The following is a 24353-nucleotide window of genomic DNA, read 5'->3' on the forward strand; positions in this document are numbered from 1 at the left end:
GGGTTTAGTGCAGAGTTCTATCAGACCTTCAAAGAAGACCTAATTCCAATATTCCTCAAAATATTCCACAAATTGAAACAGAAGGTACTCTACCAATTTCGTTCTATGAAGCCACAATTACTCTGATACCTAAACCACACAAAGACCCAACAAAGAAAGAGAACTTCACACCAATTTTCCTTATGAATATTGATGCAAAAATACTCAATAAAATCTTCGCAAACTGAATCCAAGAACACATCAAAATGATCATCTATCATGATCAAGTAGGCTTCATCCCAGGGATGACAGGGATGGTTTAATATACAGAAACCATCAACATAATCTGCTATATAAACAAACTCTAAGACAAAAACCACATGATCATCTCATTGGATGCTGAGAAAGCATTTGACAAAATCTAACACACATTCATGATAAAAGTCTTGGAAAGATCAGGAACTCAAGGCCTATACCTAAACATAATAAAAGCAATATACAGCAAACCAGTAGCCAACATCAAACTAAATAGAGAGAAACTTGAAGCAATCCCACTAAAATCAGGGACTAGACAAGGCTGCCCACTTGCTCCCTACCTATTCAATATAGTACTTGAAGTCCTAGCCAGAGCAATTCTACAACATAAAGGAGATCAAGGGGATACAAATTGGAAAGGAAGAAGTCAAAATATCACTATTTGCAAATGATAGGATAATATATATAATTGACCCCAAAAATTCCACCAGAAAATTCCTAAACCTGATAAACAGCTTCAGTAAAGTAGCAGAATATAAAATTATATTTATATTATAATATAAAATAACTTGGTGTGACTCTAATTAAGGAAGTGAAAGATCCATATGATGTGGAGAAAAAGGAACATTACTTCATTTCTGGTCTGACTGCAAGCTGGTACAACCACTCTAGAAATCAGTTTGGCAGTTCCTCAGAAAATTGGACATAGTACTACCAGAAGATCCAACAATACCACACCTGGGCATATACCCAGAAGATGCTCCAACATGTAATAAGGACAAATGCTCCACTATGTTCATAGCAGCCTTATTCATAATAGCCAGAAACTGGAAAAAACCCAGATGTCCCTCAACAGAGGAATGGATACAGAAAATGTGGTGTGTTTACACAATGGAGTACTATGCAGCTATTAAAAGCAATGAATTTATGAAATTCTTAGACAAATGACTGAATCTGGAGGATATCACCCTAAGTGAGGTAACCCAATCACAAAAGAATACACATGAAATGTACTCACTGATAAGTGGATATTAGCTCAGAAGCTCAGAATCCTTATTAGAAGGGGGAACAAAATACCCATGGAAGGAGATACAGAGACAAAGTTAGGAGCAGAGACTGAAGGAATGACCATCCAGAGACTACCCTACTTGGGGATCCATCCCATAAACAACCACCAAACCCAGACACTATGGCAGATGCCAACAAGTGCTTGCTGACAGGAGCCTGATATAGCTGTCTCCTGAGGGCCTCTGCCAGTGCCTGACAAATACAGAAGTGGATGCTCACAATCATCCATTGGAACAGAGCACAGAGTCCCCAATGAAGGAGCTAGAGAAAGTACCCAAGGAGCTGAAGGGGTTTGCAGCACCCTAGGAGAAACATCAATATGAACTAACCAGTACCTCCAGAGCCCCTTAGGACTAAACCAGCAATCAAAGAAAGCACATGGTGGGACTTGTGACTCTAGCTGTATATGTAGCAGGGGATGGCCTAGTCAGTTATCAATGGCAGGAGAGGCCCTAGGTCCTGTGAAGGTACTATGCCCCAGTATAGGGGAATAACAGGGCCAGGAATTGGAGTGGGTGGGTTGGGGAGCAGGGGGACAGGGAGGGGATAGGGGATTTTTGGAGGGGAAACTAGGAAGGGGATAACATTTAAAATATAAGTAAAGAAAATATCTAATATAAAAATATATTTAAAAACCAATTACACATCTATATGAATTCATTAAATCATCATAGTAGAAATGTTCATTCAATTATCTTAAATCTGTGCCGTAAAAATTTAATTAAAACTGCTACTCACAAGTAATGTATTGTCTAGGCATTAAACGTAACATTGTCTAAAATTTAAAACAGTTTTCAATTGCTATTTTAAAAGATAGAGGGAAAAGCAGCATGTTAGTAAAAGGTTAGTGCCCTAATAAAAAATATGTCAGATGATTTTATAATCATTCTATAAATTTAAGTTCAGAAAAATCATTTAAATTTACATATGTAAAAATATGGAATAAGATCCTAGTAAACTGAAAGTATAGTTTTTATGATATATTAGCAAGAAAGTATCATATATGATAGTATATGCATAGAGAGATGACACTTGCTCTGTAGACAGATGGAAGATATGTATGTTGATAGTTAGAGATAGGTATATAGAAACATAATAGATGATTAATAATGGTAGATAGATAGATAGATAGATAGATAGATAGATAGATAGATAGATAGATAGATAGATAGATGGATGGATGAGAGAGTGAGAGTACATAGTTTTGACCATAGAGTTCATAGTTAGTATGACAAAAATGTGCATCTATTAAAAATCATGGTGTTTAGCAACTCAGCAAGAATATGTTTAATCTGTATAATAGTATTTCTTTATTATTACATGACATTTTCTCATAATTGTTTCTGAATTTAATAAAAAATTAATTAAAGAAATGAAATCACTGAGAGTAAAATTATCATGGCTTCTAGCTCATTCTACTTTCTCTTAATTCCTAAAATATTTTTTTCCTATTTCATAGGTTCTGTAATTTTATAGCGTATCCTTAACACCTTACTTTTCTGATGCTTGCTTTCTTTCTTTCTTCACTTTACACCCCAATTGCCACTCCCCATCCTCCAAGTCTCTCTTTTACACAGCCACTTCCCCCAAACCTTACATTCACCTCTGAGAAAGGGGAGAACCCCTGAGTACCAACAGCTTAGCACATTCCTTACTCCCAAATTGGCTACTACATGCTTTTATGTATGTCTCACATAGGGCACCTGTGTATCCATTCCAGTAGTGACAAATATAGATGTCAATAGTATCTTCACATGTTTGTATATTGTAACTAGGTTTTGACCAACAAAGAGGCATCAAAGTCTCACAGTGTGTTGCTGTTAATCTGCTACCTATGCAATCACAGTATCAGTTAGGACCTCATTGAGATAGAAAGACTTGTGTGTGGCTGTCCTCAAGAGTATTGTGGTGTAAATTGTAAGTTGGAAATTAATGAATATGGATCCTTGCTGTGTCTACCTGGTGTCATGTGGCAGGATGCTTTTGGGACTTATCTCTGTGACTATGCACCTGAATGTCTTGGAGACCACTGTGAACTCAACTTTAATCAATGTGTCAATCAGCCATGTCTCCATGGAGGTCTAGGTGTGGATGGAGGACCAGCTTTGTTGACTCTTTAATGGTACCCATCTCCAGCACTGGACTACTGGATGAACTCAACTATCCTTTCCTATTTGTCTGGAACTTCAGCCATGGCCCACCACTGCACAAAGTGCACACAAGAGGGCAGGGTGGCACCATGACCAGCAAATGGCAATCCCTCTTGCTTCCTTGGGCTCCTCTGTATCCTAAATATCTAGAAGCCCATTGCCAACAATCTTCTTTTCCTCAAATTATTGGCAATGAAGTCTAATCCCTTCTTTCTTCCACAGATAATGTAATCTTATACTCCAAAGAGGCAAAAGAACCATTCTTCATCAAGATACCACTACTTTAAACACTAAAGCATTTTGTTCTATCTTTATCTACTTTCCTGACACAATGGGATTACCATAATATCCAAATAAGGCTCATGTCCTTTGGTTTCTAACCTCTTTCAGCTTTCTAAATTCCTCCACACTCTTATTTCTCTGCCCCTCTGCCATCTTCCTCCCCTGGCCTCTCCTCACCAGCCTTTCCTGTTCTAAGACTTTTCTTTCTTAGTTCATCAGACATTGGATTTTTCATGCCTTAAGTTTCAGTGCTTTTCTTATCATTTTTAATACTGTTCATCTTCAGCTTTTATTGGTTTTCTGTCCTAAGATCAATACACCCACTTGCTTACTCTGTCATTTATCTTTATTGGGCAGTGGGTGGGGGGTGTCAAAGATCAAACCTGAAGCCTCACATCTACTAAGTGAATACTGTGTCACTGAGCTGCCTGCCTAACCCTCATCTGAAGGTTTTCATCTTACAGAATTCTTCACAGTGATCATAGGAAATATGCTAAAGTTTTAAATCATTTTTCAGCATAAATTTTTGGGATATTTGTAGGTGGACAATTTAAATTTAATTAACTCAATTTAATTTAAAGAGCAATAAATCACAAACCACTCAGGAAATTACTTTGATAATTCTTCCTTTTGCCTTTCTTTTACAAGTGCAATTTCTGTTCCCTACCATGCTTCATATTACTATAGTTTCTCTCCCCTTTTGCTGTATAATTACTTAAGTACATAAGTTTTTAAAAATTCTTCATACTACTGACTCTAGACAACAAAGTACAGTATCTGTATTCTGGCCCTTTCAAAATATAATTTTTGTTGTTGAATAGTTGTGTAGCTATTATCAGGCTTTTGGTTTGATGGAGAGAAGTCAGAGTCTTTGTCTGTTCTCCCATGGATAAAGCCTCAACACTTAACCATTTGTTCAGTAAATGCGACATTAGTTATACACAATAAAATAATGACTTGAAGCATTATTCTCCTTTGGTGATACATAGACTATAGTTTCAATGATTCTGTTCTACAGAGAAAACAATAAGGGAGATCTAAATTTGTCTTTTTTATTATAATTATCTAGAAATTCAAACATTACATTTAATCACTGAATTCTCTCAGCGATCCTTGAGAGATATTTGCAAAATAAATACCATTCATGCAATGCATTGCCAACTTTGGACTTCAGGTAAATGTCAGGGACATGGATGAACCATGACAAGGCAATGTAATTGCAACATAGGAAGCATGGGCTAGAATGAAATATCTCAAAGAATACTTTTTTTTTTACTTAGATGCAATGTTTCATGTTCCAACATCTTGAGAACTAGGATCCATTTTGAAACAAAAGGTACTCCTTAGAATTGGCAGTGATATTTTCTAATTTGTAGTATAGGAAATAACACTATTTAGAGATAAAGCATTTTTATTCAGTACATCATCCCCAAGTAGTATCAAGAGATGTCTTGGGAATAAGAGAGAGAGAGACAAAGTAGGGGTGTTAAAAAAGAAACATTCTAGATTTATGCATGTCCTTCACTTTCCTGTGTTTTTTACATAGGAAGACAGCCTTTATTGTCTTCTGATAGAATCAGTTATATATGTATGTGCCTCAATTTCTGTGTTAGCTACTTTTTCATGTCTAAAAAGAAGCAACTTAAAAGAAGACTGTTGTACATTGAGTTAGGGGCAAAAGATACAGTGATCTTGGTGGTCAAGGCATAGCAGCAGAAATGGCTCACACCTGCCATTAGAAGTTGCTCACATCTTGGTGGGTCAGAAAACATGGGGGAAAAAATGCTGGTACTCTACCAACTCTCTACCCCTCAGTATCCAGTCTGAAAATACAGACCACATTTAAGGCACATTCTACAGATACCTCAGTTGTTCCACTCTGCAAAGTGTTTATAGACGCACCCAAAAGTGTACCTTATTGATTTCAGAGGTATTCCTTAATCCAATAGAAAAGAAAATTAGAATTAACCATAATTCCTGAGAAAGGAGACTACACATTATTCGAGCTTTTGTTCCCTAGTGCTAAGCACTTAATATACACTCAAATTCATTTGTTCAAGTAAATTAAACCTAATAGCTTTGACTTCTACACAAAGGACAGCAAACAGTTTGTTCAGATAAATTTGTTAGGTACTTCACAAAAGTATATTGAGCTCTGCAGATAAGGGACATTAACTTTCTTGAAATACTTGATTACTCTCTGACTCACTAATGCACTTATCTCCTGAATGTAGTAATTACCAAATAAGGAATTGCTGTTGGAGAAAAGAATTAAAATATATGGCTCTGGGGCAACTAACAATGCCCAAATGGCCTAAGACATTTGTTAAAAAAAATGATATTCCTACTAACACTACCAACAAAATTAGTTTTGTTAATTGTCACAGAGAGGAAATACATTTTAAAGGTTCGAAATTCCAGGAGCTTCTGAATGCGGGCACATTTCTGCAAATAGCAGCAGTTATGAAAGCACATCTACCTTCATCAACCTCAGCCTGCATGATAATAAAAAAGAGGCTAACATAGACACCGTGGCTACTAAAGCAGTAGAGACAGACAGTGAGCAGTTGCCATAAATCAGGAGAATCTGATCTGATCTACCCTATAAGGTGTTATGAGGAAGTTTTTCTAGACTAGGGATATCACCAAAGACAAAAGTGAATATGAACGACAGTTTAAGATTAGAAAGATAAAAAGTTCAAACTGCTAGGGAGTAGAACTAAAGTAGAGTTAGTGTTGAATAACAATGAAACACTATGCAATCACTGATGTATTTATTCACTTCCTGAAAATTCACTGTATGATTAACACACACACACAGACACACAAAAACCCAAACAATCAAAACACTTATATCATCAATTCCTTTTTTCTATCTTTAGTGAATGAAGCAGTCATAATATAAAACATAACTTTAAGGGCCAACACAAAGACTCATTTTGCACTATATCAAAATAAGACTGGATATTGAGAGGTGGCAAGCAGTTCAACCCTGTCCTCACTGAACCTGAATATATAAATCCAAGACTGAAAGTTATGTCAGACTTTATAGAAATTTCTCTTAATATCTTTACAGTGAGAGCATTTGCAGACTCTGTTCCCTTCCCAAACTATCCATGGGAGGTCAGAATAAAACCACATTGGAATCCATTTGTGCTACCAAAACCCCAGCAGCCATCCAGAGTAATGGCTGAGAAGCCATGCAAGTATCAAACACCTGCAAGATGTATTAGAAGGATCACAGAGCCTTGTGCAAACTGAGATCAGAACCAGATATACTAAAGAAGAAGAAAATGAAAGGGTCCTGTGATCATGGGTCCATTGTCCACAAATCAAATCAAAGCTGATGAGTACCTTGGCTTTTTTTCACCACTTTCTCCTTATCTTATTTTTAAACTAAAACTTACCCTATTTAAAGCTGAACGGTAACACCTAAGAACTAGCTAAGAACAGGAGCTTAAAAGGTCACTGTTCAGTAATAAATGTTATTATGCATTAACATTGTATTAGATGATTTGTTAACATACACTCATTGTGCAAAGAGATCTGGTCTCAAGAAGCTTCAACTTAGATGATACATGATCAACAAGAAGAGAATTATTAAATCATTTCACTAAGGCAGAAATTTATAACTATATAGAACTGTAGAGAAACAGAGCAACATCTAAGGAGAAGCAGAACTAAGGGAAGACAGAGCAAATAATAGATTCCATAGGACATTCAGAGAAGCCACACTGATAAGGTAAATTTGAGCAGACTAGATGAAGGTGTTTACACCAACGTGATTGGTTATTTGGTAGAAGAACACATTGGATGGAAGGAGAGTCAAAGTTAGTAGAATTTGACATTAGAAAGCTGGTAGCTGTGTTAGTTTAGTAGGCAAGAAAATCATGGACCACTAGGCCTAGGCTAATGAGCAGCTAGATCTGATAATGTTTTACGGAGAAGCCCTGGGTTCTATATTAAAAATACAATTATCTGGAATGCCAATCAGTAATCCAGATACAAAATAAGAGTAATGGACATTCAGGCAGAGATAATGCAGAGAATGAAGAGTAGGTGACTTTGAAGATAGTGTCAATGGATGCTGTGATATACTCAAAGAGGGTTTTGAGGAAATGAATAAGAGATAATTCCAAGCTTTCCCACAAGACCATGTGGGAGGAGAGTTTACATTGACTCAGGGAGAAAATGCTGCTGCTGCTGCTGCTGAGAAATAGGAAGATGGAGAGCCCTGTTTCAGAAGTGTTAAGTTTGAAGTGTCCATCTTCTGCATAGGGAGATGTTGCTAGAACACAGAATATACATGTCTGGAATTCAGGAGAGGCGTCGAACTTGGGAATATTGTTTAGTTGGATGTCAGCTTTCATCTGGTGCTGAAGGCCAAACGGAGTTTAGAGAGCACTGAATTCACTGAGAATGAGTAAGAGAAAAAAGAGAGCAAGGCCAAAGGCCAGGGTTTAGCAACTACAGCAGTGAGAGGCAGAATAAGAGGGAGAAAAGAAACCTGGCAAACAGCAACAAGTATGGGAATGTCAGGACAGGGAATGAATGGGTAAGTGGAAAATCTGACAAGAGGTTTTAACAAGGTAGAGATAATTGATAGCCTTGAAACAATCGGGTTTTAGACAAGTAATGGGGATTACTTTAGATGATAAGCATGAGAAAAGATTAAGTTTAAGAGAGAATGTAGTTAAGTTTAAGAAAGACTTTGGGGAAGATGTTTTGAGGACAATGAGTGCTGGCAAAGCAAGTATTGGAGTGAGAAAATTAGAAAATTGAGAAGAAGTCAAGAATAAAGGTTCCTCAGCACTTGAGAAACAGGAGCAGGCACATCTCTGACTTTGAGCTCAGCATGGTCTACAGAGTGAGTTCCAGGACAGCCACGCTACACATAAAACAAACAAGCAAACAAAAGCTGTCTTGAAAAAAGCAAAACAAAAACAAAACAAAAAAATTAAGATTTTGCTTCTAAAAGTTGAGATCTGAAACATAAGGGCATTTACTCAAGTGAAGTCTAATCCTAAGAAGAAAGAGAGAAAACTCCTTAGGAGGTTTCCAAGTAGTTTTAAGGGTGGGGGAGATGCTACAAGAGAAACTTAGGGAGAAGGATACAGGGTTTCTGTCTGCAAGATAAAGGCAACATAGGCTGGCAGTAACATGTGACTCCAGGAAATGTGTTCTGATGACTTCAAATTTGTCAGTGATATCGTAACCCAGTTACCATTTAAGAGCAGGACAGTGCATCCATGATTTTGAGACTTCAACTCGAAGAATGGGAAAACAAAGAGAATGCATATTTAAAAGGCGATTAGCCAGTAGCATAAGACATCTCATGGAAATTTATCATCATAAAATGATATAAAAGTAAAGTTAACATAGTTTTCACAGATATTTTAATTTTTTTTGGCAGGATTATACAGTGATTCGGGCAAAGAAGAAGAGTGAAGGGTATGATGATTGTTGGTTTTAATGGATGCCAACTTGCCACAAATTGAAGTCATCTTAACTATGTAGAGAACCTAAACTATAGAGTTATCCTGTTTGCCTTATTGATGCAGAAAGGTCCACGTATAGGCAGCACCTTCAGTAGCAGCCCTGGTTTAAAAGAAGAGACCATGACAAAAGGAAGGTTTTTGCCTTCCCTCTTGCCTGCCCAGCCCTCCTGCTCACTGCTGAATTGACTTAATCTGTAGCTGCTGCTCCTGCTGATTCTGTAGTTGTTATCAGAACCAGTGTCCAGGCTCCATCACTGTCTGAGAAACAGGTCTCCAGGAACCTTCCAAGCTTTAGGGACCAGACTGGAACTTCTGAATCAGTCACTCAGTCTTGTGGAGTGAATAACTAGTCCTCTCTGAGGTGACACAGCCGGTGTGGATCTATGCCAAGTGCTGAGGAACTTAGCCTGAAGGACCATGAAACTACTCAGTTCCCTCTCATATGCAAGGAAACTGCTGTTATTATCTTTATATAAGTCTATTGAAGACATTCTCATATGCTCATTATATCTCTTCCATTCTTCTAAAGATCTCTGACTACTGAAGTGAGCATATAAAGGTAGTTATAAAGGCTTACTGTGGAGTTATAACAGATAAGATTGTCTATGTAGGTTTGGAAGAGTATCAGTTGAGTAGGTCAAATTGAACGAATAATTTATTATAATTTATGAAGAATTGTTAGACTCTAAGATAGGAAAGCATATGAACTGGAAAAATGAAAATGCTAGTCGAATGGAATCCAGATATATGAGATTATATTTCTACGGTTAATACTAAAATGCAAATGGAGAATATACAGATAAAAATAAATTATCTGAGGCAACCAAAGACATCAGATACAGACTCAAAGAAAGTATGACTGAATACTCAAAAATTATTAATCAAACAACCAATCAATTAATCAATGATATAGAGCTATTTCCTCTTACATTTGAATTCATTTTTTATAAATGAATTAATATATGTGTGTGTGTGTGTGTGTGTGCGTGTGTGTGTGTGTGTGTGTGTGTGTATATATATAACTTAAAGTAATTACCTTACCCAGTGAGTTTAACTGCATGTGTCCGAAGTTTTTTATACTTTTCTGGTTCTTCATTTGTGCTGACAACATGTCTGTATATTCCTGTCTTATAATAAAAGAAGTCTTCATGGACTTGCATTATGGCTGAAAAAAAAAACCAACAGGATAAAAACCACAGTTACTAAAAAGCCTCTTAAAAGATCTAAGAAGAGAGAAATCACACCTAATTTTATTCTTATTAGCATGTGACAAACTTTTTCTATTCCTTTAAAAGCAAAACAATTTCAACTACTTAGAATATTTCTTATGTACACATTTTGTATTTAAAATGTCTTTTAAACCTTCTCTTGTTGAGTTCTATTAAAAGAAAGTCATGTGAAGAAAAAAAATCTTCTGTCGGGATTTCATCCTTTCCGCTCTGAAGAGCAGAGTCTGCGTTTCACTCTTTGAAAACCAGAGCCCATGCTTCATAAAAATGTTCCTTTGCTCCTCACATAGATTACTTCTTTTCTATTTCACGTGGGACTTTGCAAAAGGGCTTGTGCAATTCAGGTTAAAGACTTCAAACTTCTCTCTCAGGAGGCATAAATCGAAGGTTTTTTTTTTTGTTTTGGTTTTTGTTTTTTTGTTCCCCACCTCCACCCCGCATTGGAACCAGATATGGATACCGTGGTAGCTAAGAGCAAACTTACCTATCTTAGCTCAACATGTATTTTAAATGAAGTCCAAAGGAAGGTCACTGACATTTGCCAGGTCCTACCGTAAAGCTCAGACTGCAAAGGAAGATGTAGCTTTTCCTGTTCTGTTTTTAACTTTGTTCTTTAGCATTCAGGGCCTTTTGGGGAAATGTAAGTGTCATTGGAAGCTAAGTCTCCTTTATCCGCTATAAAACACATCCCCACAGGGTTTTAAGAATTTTTAGGCTGTACCCTATGCAAATTTCTGCTTTCTGAAGGTCTTAGAGAAGTGCTCACGGTGTTATTTATTCAAGGTTCAATCTATTTGACATTCTTTTGTCCCAAGACAGAAAGAAATACTGGAAGTTAAATCAGGCTGCAGCAAGCAGAAAATCAAACTGCATCTACAGCAAGGACCAAATAACATTCTTTTCATTCACACACACAAAAATTTATGATATTCACAGTGATTTCCCACTCTAGATAATCATCGTCCCATTTAGGTCTTACCACTCAGCACTGCTTTAAGTACTGTGAAAACCTATGTGATCACCACTATAAAACACTGCCAACTGAAGCCAAGGGTAAGAAGACATCATGACTTAGCAAAGGCACCATCATCCTTCAGTCTCTGACATTAAACCAAGGCAGAAGATTCTACAGGCTGACGTACAAGGAAGTGCTCTGCACTCTAACCCTTGAAAGTTGCACATGGTAAACTATTGCCCAGACCTGTAAGATGTACAAGGGTAAAAGAAAAAGCCCTGGGTCTGGTTTTGTCTTAACTCTGGCTAAGACTGGTAGGAGATTTTTTTTTCTCAACATGTCTAAAATGAGTGTGCATTGATTTGAATTTTTATTTTATAGCCTGGACATTTTTTAATTTCAAATTGATTATGTGAAATCCACAGCAAAAAATAACATATGGGTACAAAGTAAACCTCGGTTTTCCACATCTTTAAACAGTTGGCATCTAAGTTTCTTTTGGTTGGGAACATGGGTTGGAGGGTTGGGAGTACAGTGATTTGGAAATTCAAAATGATGTAAGCCAATTCTGTTGCCTAATGAATTGCTAAAATTGCTAATTTAAGAGGAAAATGTCAAAGTGGAGGTTGTGAGTTTGGCCTTTAGTTAAAATGTCTTCAGTCTTTCATATCTGTTTCACAGACACCACTAGACAAAGCACGTAGTAAAATTACAAACGAACTCCCACAGTTATAACAGCCAACAAATTTCACACATTTAAGAGGGAAAGAGCCTTATTCATTGGTTGCAAAGTTAATGTAAAGTTTTAAGATTCTTTAAAATTAAATTAAGAGTATGTTTATACAAGCTTGGATTTCCTGATAAATTAATTTCAACACAGTTATTAAAAATCTATGGTTCCCCCTATATCAATATTAATTGGATCAGGATTCAGGAATAAAGAAAAAAACAGTCGATATTCCTTTCGAATGCATAACAAGTGTTTTTAATTTATGTCCCAATGTATTGACATTATACCCCTACCGTTCCCTGTTTGCTACTAAAATTCCCATTTCATACCTCATTTGGTATGTTTCCCTATGTACTTTGGGGAAAATGTTACACAGAAAATATATTCTGTGTATTCATCTTTATTAACATTATTGGTATAGGACAAATTCCAATAAAGGAAAAGGATCAGATATGCCTTAAGGTCAAAATCTATATTTACTACCCCACAGTATAATTATATTATTTAATAAAACTGTACTACCAATAACAAATTTACAGACTTAGGTCACTTTAAATGCTTTTGTAAAACACAAAAGTCATCCTAGTTTGTTTGATTTTCCTTGATCTAATATATAAAAGAAATTATATACTTTGTTTCTAGTAACACTGTTTTTTTTTCAACGCATTTCTAAGGCCACCTAAACTGAAAGTGATTACAAATCTAACCTTATATGTGATTCTTACATGTGACCATATGAATAATGTGAGCTCCATTGAATTAATAACGGCATGTCATATGTGCCCATCCATAATAACTCTGAAAAGACTTAGCAGACTTTCCTTAAATGTGTCATTACTATTTATGTGTTCAACTCATAAACAGGTGATCTTCTTAAAGTCAACAGAAGCTCATGATATGCTTTGATGGGCCAGTCTTCTATGAGTGCACAGGCTAGAAGTATTGAACCCTTATGAAGATGTCTAAGATTTTCTCTTTTATTAAGCTCCTTTAAGGCCATATCATATCATGTTGTTTATTATAAGAATTCATAACTGAAAATGACATTTTTATCTGGGCTTACCTTGAACTGGTCCATTTTGTATGATTTCTCTCATAATTTCAGTTTCCTGGAATGAAATATATCAGTAAACATCATCAAGAACAGCTAAAGCTAATGTCTGGTGCATATGAGCTACTGTGCAATCCATTTTGGGATTACATAACTCTTAGTGACTTGGTCACTTGCAATGCACTGTTGTACTGCTTTGAAATGGTCACATGCACCAATACTGCATTGATGAACTTGCTAAAACGAAGATATGTCCATTTGCTTTATTGATTTTTATTACAGTAACTTCGGGCTGGAGAGAGAATGAAGTAACTTTTTGTGGTGATGGATAAAAAGAGTAAAGGTAAGTTAGAAGATTTAAGCAGTGAATATTCATGTTATCTCTGATCTCATGATCATAAACAAGAGCAGCTACACCAAGCAACTGATAAGTGAGGCTCAACAACAACTTCATTATGAAAAATCACCATGTTGCAGTCAGTGTCCCCTCAGTAAGGAGGCAGTTCATTCATCATTCATTCATTCATTCATTCATTCATTCATCTATCCATACAAAGTCGGTATTACAAACTGTGATAGAAAAAAATTTGGATGCTTCATCAATCTCAGGGTAGTTACACCTTGGTTGAGTAGACAGCCTATGAAGCAGCTAACATAATATTATACAATAAGTTCTTATAGATAAAGCATAAAGAGCCATTGATTAAAAACATGAAAGGTGCTTAATTCCACTCAGAAGTAAAATAAAGTGTCAGGAAGTTTTGACATAGGTCTGGACTATTGGGTAACTATTGGGTAACACTTCCCCAGATGGAAAGGTGAATATTCATTTGAGTCAAAGGAATTATTTCCTATGACAGTAAAGAAAATTGAGAAGACATAATATATCTAGACAGTAGAAAATTACCTCATGTACCAATATTGTTGTGGTGAGTAGAGGATTAAATAGTTGCAAGACAATAATTTCTGTAAGTTATAGGACAACCATACATAAAAGGCCAGAACACCAAAATTAATCACTGGGTTGTGATCTAGAGAGAACTGATAGTAACCAAAGTTTGATATATTTCTTAAATAAGTCTAGACAACCCTGATGGGATTAGGTTAAAATTGGGTCAGCATGAAACATGACAAGCTGGAGTCTAATAGGATCCTTTTCTCCCTATAGCAAGGACCGAGGCAGGAGATCAATAAAAGAAACTACTGACACCAAATATTAGTGGTTTAGCTCTGAGTTGTCAGTTTCATTCATATACATACTTTATAAGTCGTAATTTAAAAAATATTTTAGGAGATACATTAACATTTAAGTCAATCCTTTAGATTCCTGCCTTAACAATTTAAAACCTGCTAAAAATGCAAGTAATAATAACAACAGCTGTATCTGAACAGGCCAGAGAGATTGAGAGGGTAAGGCATTTGCCACCAAGACTGATGACCTGAGTTTAATCTCCAGGACCCATATGATGGAATGAGGGACTCTGTTCCTGGCAAGTTGTTTGACTTATACAAACATGTATAGTACATTCATCCTTAGACAGACAGACAGACAGACAGACAGACACACACACACACACACACACACACACACACACACACACACACACCCCACAAATAAATGTAGTAAAAGGAGAGAAGTCTACATGTAAGCACAACATTTGGTATTCTACAATGTTTTAGAATGATTTAAAAATAATGTGAATAACAGCAGAGCCAAATAGCTTGAGAATGGCATCCTCGTTAGTTCTTGAAGTTTAGACTTACATTGGAAGAGACTCTGTATGGAGGAGAACATTGGTAAATCCTGTTGGATTTCTCGAAGCTGTTGGGACATGGCTTTGTGGCATGCCGTTTTCCCCGCCCATCTGATCTACTTGCCATAGCACAGATATTATTGGTAGTGTTTTGGTCCTTGAAAAGTGGGTAGCATGCATGAGATACCAGTCTAAGAGAATAAGAATGAAGAAGATATTATTTATGAAAGTACTCAATCAAGTTTAATGAGCTAAATATTTGTGAAATTTGCTATTTATTCACCTGCATAGTTCGAAAATGTCAACCAACTACATACCACAGAAGCTTAATGATACTATACTCTTCTCTCCTTTTATTATTACATTATGATTTTTTAAAGTCTTCTTCAACACAATTTAGGTAAATAGTTATATACTTGGCATGAAATTTCCTAAAGATGAAAAGTATCCTTTAATAATCTGATTGTTTGCTGAAGCGATATCACAAAAACTTAATTTTTAGAATTAAGATTGATATTTTTATTTTGTTGACACATATTAATCTAACCTTTTACTTAATAATTAATTAAATATATATTTATTTCATGTCACTGAGGGGGAAACAATATAATGTTTGTACGATATTGAAAAATTTAAGTTGTATGCTATATGAAAATGAAACTGTTATTGGTAGATTTTGAAACTAAGCACACCAATTATTTTGGCTCCAAATTATTCGACTCCAAATTTAACATTATCTTAATGAATAGAGGAGTAGAGAGCAAAGAAACAAAACCACATAATTAGTTATATAAATATCCAACGCCAAAAATGCCATAATCCTAGGCAAAGAACTTTCAGTCACTAGTGGCTGCTGGGAGAGATGAATTTGTCTCTCCGAAGGATGAACGCCCTTGTTGTTTATCTAATCAAAGGTGGTCATCCCTGAAAATGTAAATAAGCAAACAGCAAAAGCAGACTCAACAGGTTATATTTATATATCTATATATAAAATTCCATTCATATGTATGTATGTTTGTAACAAAAATAATCAGAGTAAAATTATAAATTAAAGTTGTTGGGACACAGAGGAGGGGTTGAGTGGAGGGGCTACAGAAAGGAAATGGAATGGGGTGATATTCTATTTTCAATAGAAATATAGTCTTTTAATAACTTATTTTACTTTATTTTATGTGCATTGGTATAAAGGTGTTAGATCCCATGGAACTGGCATTACAGACAGTTGTGAGCTGCCATGCAGGTGCTGGGAATTGAACCTGGGTCTTTCGGAAGAGCAGACAGTGCTCTTTACTACTGAGCCATCTCTCCAGCCCTATGAGATGTATTTTTGTAATATGTTTAAATTTATAAAACTTGGGTAGTGATATTTGAACTTAGGCCTTATATAAGATACAGTTTGCAAAACACATGAAACTCAAGAAGAACGAAGACCAAAGTGTGGATACTTTACCCCTTCTTAGAACTGGGAACAAAACACCCATGGAAAGAATTACAGAGCCAAAGTTTGGAGCTGAGACATAAGGATGGACCATCTAGAGACTGCCACATCTGGGAATCCATCCCATAATCAGCCCCCAAACGCTGACACCATTGCATACACAAGCAAGATTTTGCTGAAAGGACCCTGATATAGCTGTCTCTTGTGAGACTAAGCTGGGGCCTAGCAAATACAGAAGTGGATGCTCACAGTCAGCTATTGGATGGATCACAGGGCCCTCAATGGAGGAGCTAGAGAAAGTAACCAAGGAGCTAAAGGGATCTGCAACCCTATAGGTGGAACAACAATATGAACTACCCAGTACCCCCGGAGCTCATGTCTCTAGCTGCATATGTAGCAGAAGATGGCCTAGTCGGCCATCAGTGGAAAGAGAGGCCCATTGGTTGTGCAAACTTTATATGCCTCAGTACAGGGGAATGCCAGGGCCAAGAAGTGGGAGTGGGTGGGTAGGGGAGTGGGGGGGACGGTATGGGGGACGTTTGGGATAACATTGGAAATGTAAATAAGGAAAATACCTAATAAAAATTTAAAAAAAAGAAGTTAAGCAGGTTTAAGTGAGGTCATGAGAATAGGCCTCTTATGAATGGGATTATTCTCTTCATAAAAAACAAGCTATTTCTCCATTATATGTAGATACTATGAAAATATGGGTGTTTGCAACCTGGGAAAGAGCTCTTCTGACGGACTGAAGCAGACAGCATGCTGATCATGACTTTGCCAGCTCCAGAACAAAGTGTCTATTGTCTATGGCTTTCTCTATGGTTTATCTAAGCAGATAAACACAATGAGATTTAGTTGGATTATAATGACAGTTTATGTATTTAACATATGTAATATGCACATATTAAGTTTGTGTGTGTGCCATATGTGTGTACACATGTGTGTGCATACATGTGTGATGGTGATGTGTGATTTATAATTATACACACAGAGGAGAGATTTATGTTGGTGTCTTTCTCTTTCACTGTCCTTCAAGTTTTTAGACAGAGTCTCACTGAACTTAGAGTTCACTAATAGACTAGTGTGTCTGGCCAGTGAGTCGTTGGCATATTCCTGTTTCTGACTATCATCACTGATATTATAGTTTTGTAATACTGTAGCTGGCTTCTTATGAACGTTACAATAACTCTATTCAAGCCCTTTACCCACTGAGCCAACTCTACATAATGATAATGGTGATGATAGAGATGATAATAATTTAGTTTTAAAAAAATAATTTCACACATGAGTACTGGATTTATGTCATTTCTATTACTACTTCTACCACCTCCAATACCCCCCAGTATCCCTATCTTCCACTTCCTCTCAAATTCATGACCTCTTCCTTAATTTTGTTATATTATTATAGTACATATACACATGTATGTAATATATGTGATATGTGTATATCAAACTACTGAGTCCATTTAATGTTGCACATATGTACATGTGTTTAGAATGACTGCTTATGAGTCATTCTATTGGGACTTCACACCCGGAAAAAAAAAACTGATTCTCTTTCTGGTAGCTCTTCATCTAGGGGTGGACCTTGTGAAATTTTCTTCCTCCATGGTGGTATGCTGACTAATATTATTAACATACAAGACACAGGTCTAGTTTAGAGAACAATATTGCTTCTATTTTATGGGTTTAACATCCCTATCATGTCTAGAAGATGCTATCTCACAGTCCTCTAGCTGTTAATCTCTCTGTCCCCTTCACTGTGTTTTGCTCTGATACTTAGGTTTAGGGATTGTAGATGTAGTAACCATTTCATTTAATCATGGGACCAAGCAAAAGTTTAGCTGACTGGAAGTTAACAGTCCAAATAAGGCAACTTCAATTTAAAATAATTTTTATTAGATAAAATAAATGACAGAAATTATGTTAGCTCCCATCAATACCAGAAATGGCTCACACTTATGGCTGCCTGTGGTCAGATGCCATGAAATAGCAGGTATATCAGAACTGTATGGTGAAGAACAAATGACCCGTCCTTTATCCCTCTCTCTATCAGCCACCGTACCCTTTGTGTTTTAATAACCTAGTTTTACAGTAGACACGGTTGTTCTATAGATATTAAATGTCATAAGAATGAGAACATGCCACTTGCCATTTCCAATCAAATAGGATGGAGGCTGATGAGTTGCCAAAACCCTAAATTGCTCATTAGTTTTATTTTTCTTGTTTTTAGTATGATATTTTTCAGGTGTATATTCCTTAACCTGGTTAAACAAATGGAACCACAGATTTACCAGTGACATTAGCCAATGTTACTCCCTCGGTGAAGACTCAGTAAAACTACTTGGCTCAGAGCAACAAGGACAGATACTTCTTTTAGTCTTCATATTAATTTAGCTGGAAATGAGTACTGTCTTCTCACATGATCCCCAGTGGCTGATAATGCTAGAAGCTGGGTATAACATATAAGTAAATGTGGCATTTTTTATGGTTATATAGATGTGGTATATTCAGGAGTATCTTTTTTGCAAAAAAAAAAAAAAAAGACAATTTTGGAAGGAGTCTTTTTCTATAGTCTCACTTATGAAAATCCTAGATTTGCATGCTGTGCAGTTATTTACCCACGTTTTCTCAGGAACCACCAGGCCCTATCTATGCTTCCACTGTTGCATCCGTGACGATTCTTGGCACAACAAGAGATCAAATTCTGAGGCGAGAGATTGGCTGTGTATCGACCCTTGGACTGAATTGCAATTCGGTCAGCTGCCACACCTAGTTCAAACAAAATACTGATTAATATTCAACTATCATGTCATACGATATTTCTCATAATTTTTTATATGAGCCCTCAACTGATTTTCAAAATTGGTACTGCTCCAGTAAATCCCTGCTTAAAGGCTTTTCTAGCTTGGTTATTCAAATGTAGTCTATGTATCTTTGAACCCCTTTTCATTAAGGAATCTGTCAAGTGGTAGGTTTTCTGAGAGAAGGAGACATATGTACCCAAATTGTCTAACTCTTGCATATGGAACAGCATCTTCCATAGAGTTACAGGTAAGTCTATGTTTTATATAAATGAAAATCAAGAAAGCTCATCGCAGAAATATTAACTGTAAGTTAATCCATAGTAATTTTACATACTAGAACAACCAAATCCATAATTTTACATTGGAATCTAAAATAACTATCCTGGACACCATGCTTTGACTAAATTGTGCTACTATAAATCTACATTAACGTATAGCTAAAATCTTTATAGCATACTTTTATATTCATAACATGATTTTAAAAATCATATTTTAGTAAGCATGCAGTTAATTCTGTATATACACATATAGATACAGATGGGTGTGGGCATGTGTGCATGTGTGTGTGTGCATGTGTGTGTGTGCAACTAGGTGAGTGTATTACTGGGTATGATTATGCTATCATTATTATATACTTTAAAAAATTGTTAGGGGGCATATAATGTTTATTTTAAATGATAGATGGTCCCAATAGTCCCCAGCATTTGAATATTTATTTCGAAGTTGGTTGCAGCATTAGGGTAGGTTTAGGAAATACAGCTTTGCTAGAGAAAATGTGTCATTAGGTGTAGGCTTTTTTTTGTTTGTTTTATTGCTGTTGTTGTTGCTGCTGCTACTATGCCAGGATACTTAATACCATGCATATTATTTTTAAATTGTCACAAGAAAAATAAAAACATTTACCGATGAAGAGCAGAATAAAAGAGATAACATATCTCTCTCCTCACAGAATAATAGTATAGGAAATGAGTCAAAAGTAGTGGAAATTAACCTCTTGTCATCAGGAGATAAAAACCTTAGGGTGAAAGCCATTTCAGTAGGAATTCTTGAGATGTTAGAACCCCATAGGAAGAGCAACAGCAGCAACTAACCGGACCCCTCAGAGCTCCCAGGGAATAAACTACCAATCAAAGAGTATACATGGATGGGTCCATGGCTCCAGCTACATATGTAGCAGAGAATGGCCTTATCTTGCATCATTAGGAGGGGAGGCTCTTGGTCCTGTGGAGGCTTGATGCCCCAATGTAGGTAGATGGTAGAGCTGTGAGGCAAGGGTGGGTGTGTGGATGGGGGAGCACCCTCTTTGAGGCAAAGTGGAGAGGATTTGCAGAGGGGAGACCTGGAAGGCTGACAACAATTGAGATGTAAATAAAATAACCAATTAATAATAATTAAAAACCTACATCATGCTTGAGCGCAGGCAAATCATAAGTCAATTTTTTAACTCACTTTCGATTATGAATTCTCTTTTCTCAGAGGAACTTTATTTTTTTATTTTTTTTTCCTCAACCAAATTTTATCAAGAATCCCTCAAGGTGTCAATTTGCAGTTTTTGTATGCTTTGTACATGCCTGAAATGTGTGTATTATTCTGCTATGTTTAGATGTGTTCATTAACAGCTTCCCTTCATTCTTTACTCTATTTTTTTTTCAGAAGATACACTTTGTAGGATAAAATGGCAGTATCCTGCTGCCTCTGATATTCTCAAGAGAACAAATCTTTATTTAGTAGTAGAGAATCAAAGTTCTTTGATATATTGGAATTTGTTTCTTTGTGACTCGGGATGAAATATATTTTTAAAGGTTTGTATAACATTTCATTTAGAATACTTTTGCAATGAAGAAAAACAGAGGAGTTGGATGCTTGAGGCTCAAGCTGATTTCTGACATGTTTTCTCTTTGTGTGTTAATTCACATTCATGGACTTCTTTCTTAAGACAGGAAGGTTGCCAGAGGATGCGCTGAGGCTGTCTGTAAGACCATGACCTGGGGAGACTAAAGGATATGTCCTCCAGATCAGCTCCTAGCAAGTTTTTTGCTGTTTCTTACCACCAAGAATATTACTTAAATGTATTTGCAAATACTGGTCTACCCTAGATGTCAAGAATTGACCTTGTTTAGGAAGTATTTGCCACATAAGCTCAAATTAGTAAATGTTTTAGTTGATTAAATCTTTATTCAACTGTCTGAAACAGAGCTCAAGGAAGTCATGGATTACTAGCGCAGTAAGAGAAACACTGGGCAGATAACATTTATACTGATAAGGTGGGAAATAGTACCTGAGGTAAGGAGTCCTAAGGCTAAGGTTATGCCAGGGCATTTCTAGACTAATCAGGTCCTTAGAAAGAAGTAGATATACAGAATGACTAGCAAGTTTCTGTTGTATAAAATGCTGCTGCCTGAGATGGCTTGCCCAAGAGCCTGGGCACGCACAATGCTTGTAGTGTTTTAGTCTGCTCCTAAATGCTCTTTTGGACTGCATTGAAACCCCGAAAAATATTTCAGTGAAGATGTTGATAGTATCCAGAGATTAACATGGCAGCTACTATGGTAAAGTCTTGGGATATGACTTTGGAGATCATATTGGAATCGTTCTTTGTTATACTTAAGAACTTGTATAAACATAGCCACTAGAGAGGGGATCTTTTTACAGTTTCAAATGAGCACTAACATAACTTTGGAAAGTAATCTGATAAAATGAGGTGTAATACTTTAATTTACTATGGTTTAATTCTAAAGATTGCCTTTGCTTCAAAATAGTTTAATAACTATAGTTGTATAAATTTTATTTTAAAATGTAAAATTTATATATGAATATTAGTATTGTGGGTGATGTTATCGTGAAAAGAAAGCCAAATTCTCTTCTCATTACCTGGTCCAAACTCAAAATCAAATGAATTTTGGTGGGTTTTTTTTTTTTTTTTTGCTTTTTCATTTATTGTGTATATAAAAATAGGCATCACTATCCAACTTTTAGAATAAATTTATAACCTCTGTGTTCCTTTCCTTGGACTGATCATTTGTGATTATGTAAATCTTTTCCTTAGCTTACAAACTGTCCAAGTACTCTATTATGCTCTAAAGACAAACAGAAATTATGAAGAAGGGACTGAGATGATGTTATTACTTGCGGTGGAAAAAGCCCAGGATGCAGCACAGTTTTTTTGATCCAGTGGACCATGAGTCCATCCAGGCCACTTATAAGAAGCAATGAAGATCTCAGGAAGATCAGCTCTGGGAGGAAAAGAAGCCTAAGGGAAAGAGAGACAGACACATTAGATGTTCTCAAGTATGTCCCCACTGCCAGGATAATAAGCACGCATGCCCTCTTGCAATGCTTATAATGATTTTCAATTGTTTTATACATTCTGGTTTCTGATGGAAGCATGGGTACAGAGGGTTTCTGTACTACTTGTGTTGAAAGGGAGCTGTATGTAGAGAATCAAAACACAGATTGAATGCTGCTTCAGGTTACCAAATAGTACAAGGACATTTCTACCCTTGCACCTGTCATCTTGAATCACAGCTTGCTCATTCATATTAAACACACACACAAATACACATAGACATGATTGTGAAAATTATTACTAATAAGGAATTTTTATTTTCGTGTCTCTCTTCTTTTTTGGAAGTATATATGGCTGGCAGGAGAAATTTTTTCAAAAGAAGCCATATAGGGTAACTGAATATTAAAACAAGAAATCATTCAATTTTATATCGTTATGAGAAATAAATCTAAAATTAATTTGTTCATATTTATAAAGTTATTAAAGTTTAAAGAGGACTATAAACTTTGTGTAATACCAAATAGATAATGCCATGATGTTATAAAAACCCATATTAATTTTCTAACAGGGTCAGTTCTTGCTACTATCTCAACATACCTAGGTGACATAATAAAAGGAAATATTTACAGCCCTTTAAATAAATGAGGGATTTTACTTCCAAAAGCTAATTGATATGCAAAAGGCTCTGTTAAGTAAGATTTCCTCCTCAGACTAGCCCATTGGCCGAGAGTTTTTCTTGACCACGCACACCATCACTGTCATTTCTACAAGAAATATGTGCGAGCCGGGCATGGTGGTGCACGCCTTTAATCCCAGCACTCTGGAGGCAGAGGCAGGCAGATTTCTGAATTCAAAGCCAGCCTGGTCTGCAAAGTGAGTTCCAGGACAGCCAGAGCTATGCAGAGAAACCCTGCCTCGAAAAAAAAAAAATACACACACACACACACGCACACACACACACACACACACACACACACACACACACACACATATGGATTCTGCACCTTGTGTCAAAAACTAAATGTCTGTAAATAATAAAAGTTCATTGATTTAATGGTTTTATGATTCATGTTTGTGAAGCAACTGATATGAATCTTATAAGAAATTACTTCTCGACTCCAGCACCGGGGTTCCTTGCCCTCAGAGTCTCCGGACACCCACAAGGACCCACACAGGATCCCCCAAGGGATCTTAAGACCTCTGGTGAGTGGAACACAGCATCTGCTCCAATCCAAAAATGCGGGACCTGAGACTAAATGAACTGGAGAAGCAGATAACATGGCCTGATCAGGGGCACAAGTCCCTTCAGATCCACACCAGCACTGGGGGTTCCTTGCCCGCTGAGTCTCTGAATACCTGCAAGGACCCACACAGGATCCCCCACGGGATCCTAAGACCTCTGGTGAGTGGAACACAGCGTCTGCTCCAATCCAATCACGCAGGACCTGAGACTGCATTTACTAGGGAAGCAGATAACCTGGCCTGATCAGGGGCACAAGTCCCTCCCAGTCCACTCCAGCACCAGGGTTCCTTGCACGCTGAGTTTCCGGACACCCATAAGGTCCTCACAGGACCCTCCACTGGATCTTAAGACCTCTGGTGAGTGGAACATAACTTCTCCCAGGAGGCAGGTTCGAACACCAGGTAACTGGGCACCTTCCCTGCAAGAGGAGAGCCTACCTGCAGAGAGTACTCTGACCACTGAAACTAAGGATAGAGCTAGTCTCCCAGGTCTGCTGATAGAGGCTAACATAATCACCTGAGGAAAAAGCTCTAACCAGAGACAACTATAACAACTAACTTCAGAGATTACCAGATGGCAAAAGGCAAACATAAGAATCCTACTAACAGAAATCAAGACCACTCATCAA

General features: G+C 36.7%; 1 protein-coding gene across 5 annotated transcripts in view; it reads right to left on the reverse strand.

Moving 5' to 3' along the window:
* Positions 1–24353, reverse strand: part of Tinag (tubulointerstitial nephritis antigen) — a 94105-nt gene that overhangs the window by 34922 nt on the left and 34830 nt on the right. For 3 of the 5 annotated variants that reach the window (NM_012033.3, XM_006511201.4, XM_006511202.4), the window contains 5 exons: positions 22323–22446; positions 19011–19161; positions 14962–15142; positions 13210–13255; positions 10274–10397 (listed from right to left, as the gene is read on the reverse strand). In NM_012033.3, coding sequence (NP_036163.3) covers positions 10274–10397; positions 13210–13255; positions 14962–15142; positions 19011–19161; positions 22323–22446 — 626 coding nt within the window. Of the gene's footprint in view, positions 1–10268; positions 10398–13209; positions 13256–14961; positions 15143–19010; positions 19162–22322; positions 22447–24353 lie in introns of all 5 variants that reach the window. The other 2 variants (NR_136923.1, XR_379422.4) reach the window with 2 other exon arrangements.

The sequence above is a fragment of the Mus musculus genome, chromosome 9 (assembly GCF_000001635.26).
Source record: "Mus musculus strain C57BL/6J chromosome 9, GRCm38.p6 C57BL/6J".
NCBI lineage: Eukaryota > Metazoa > Chordata > Mammalia > Rodentia > Muridae > Mus > Mus musculus.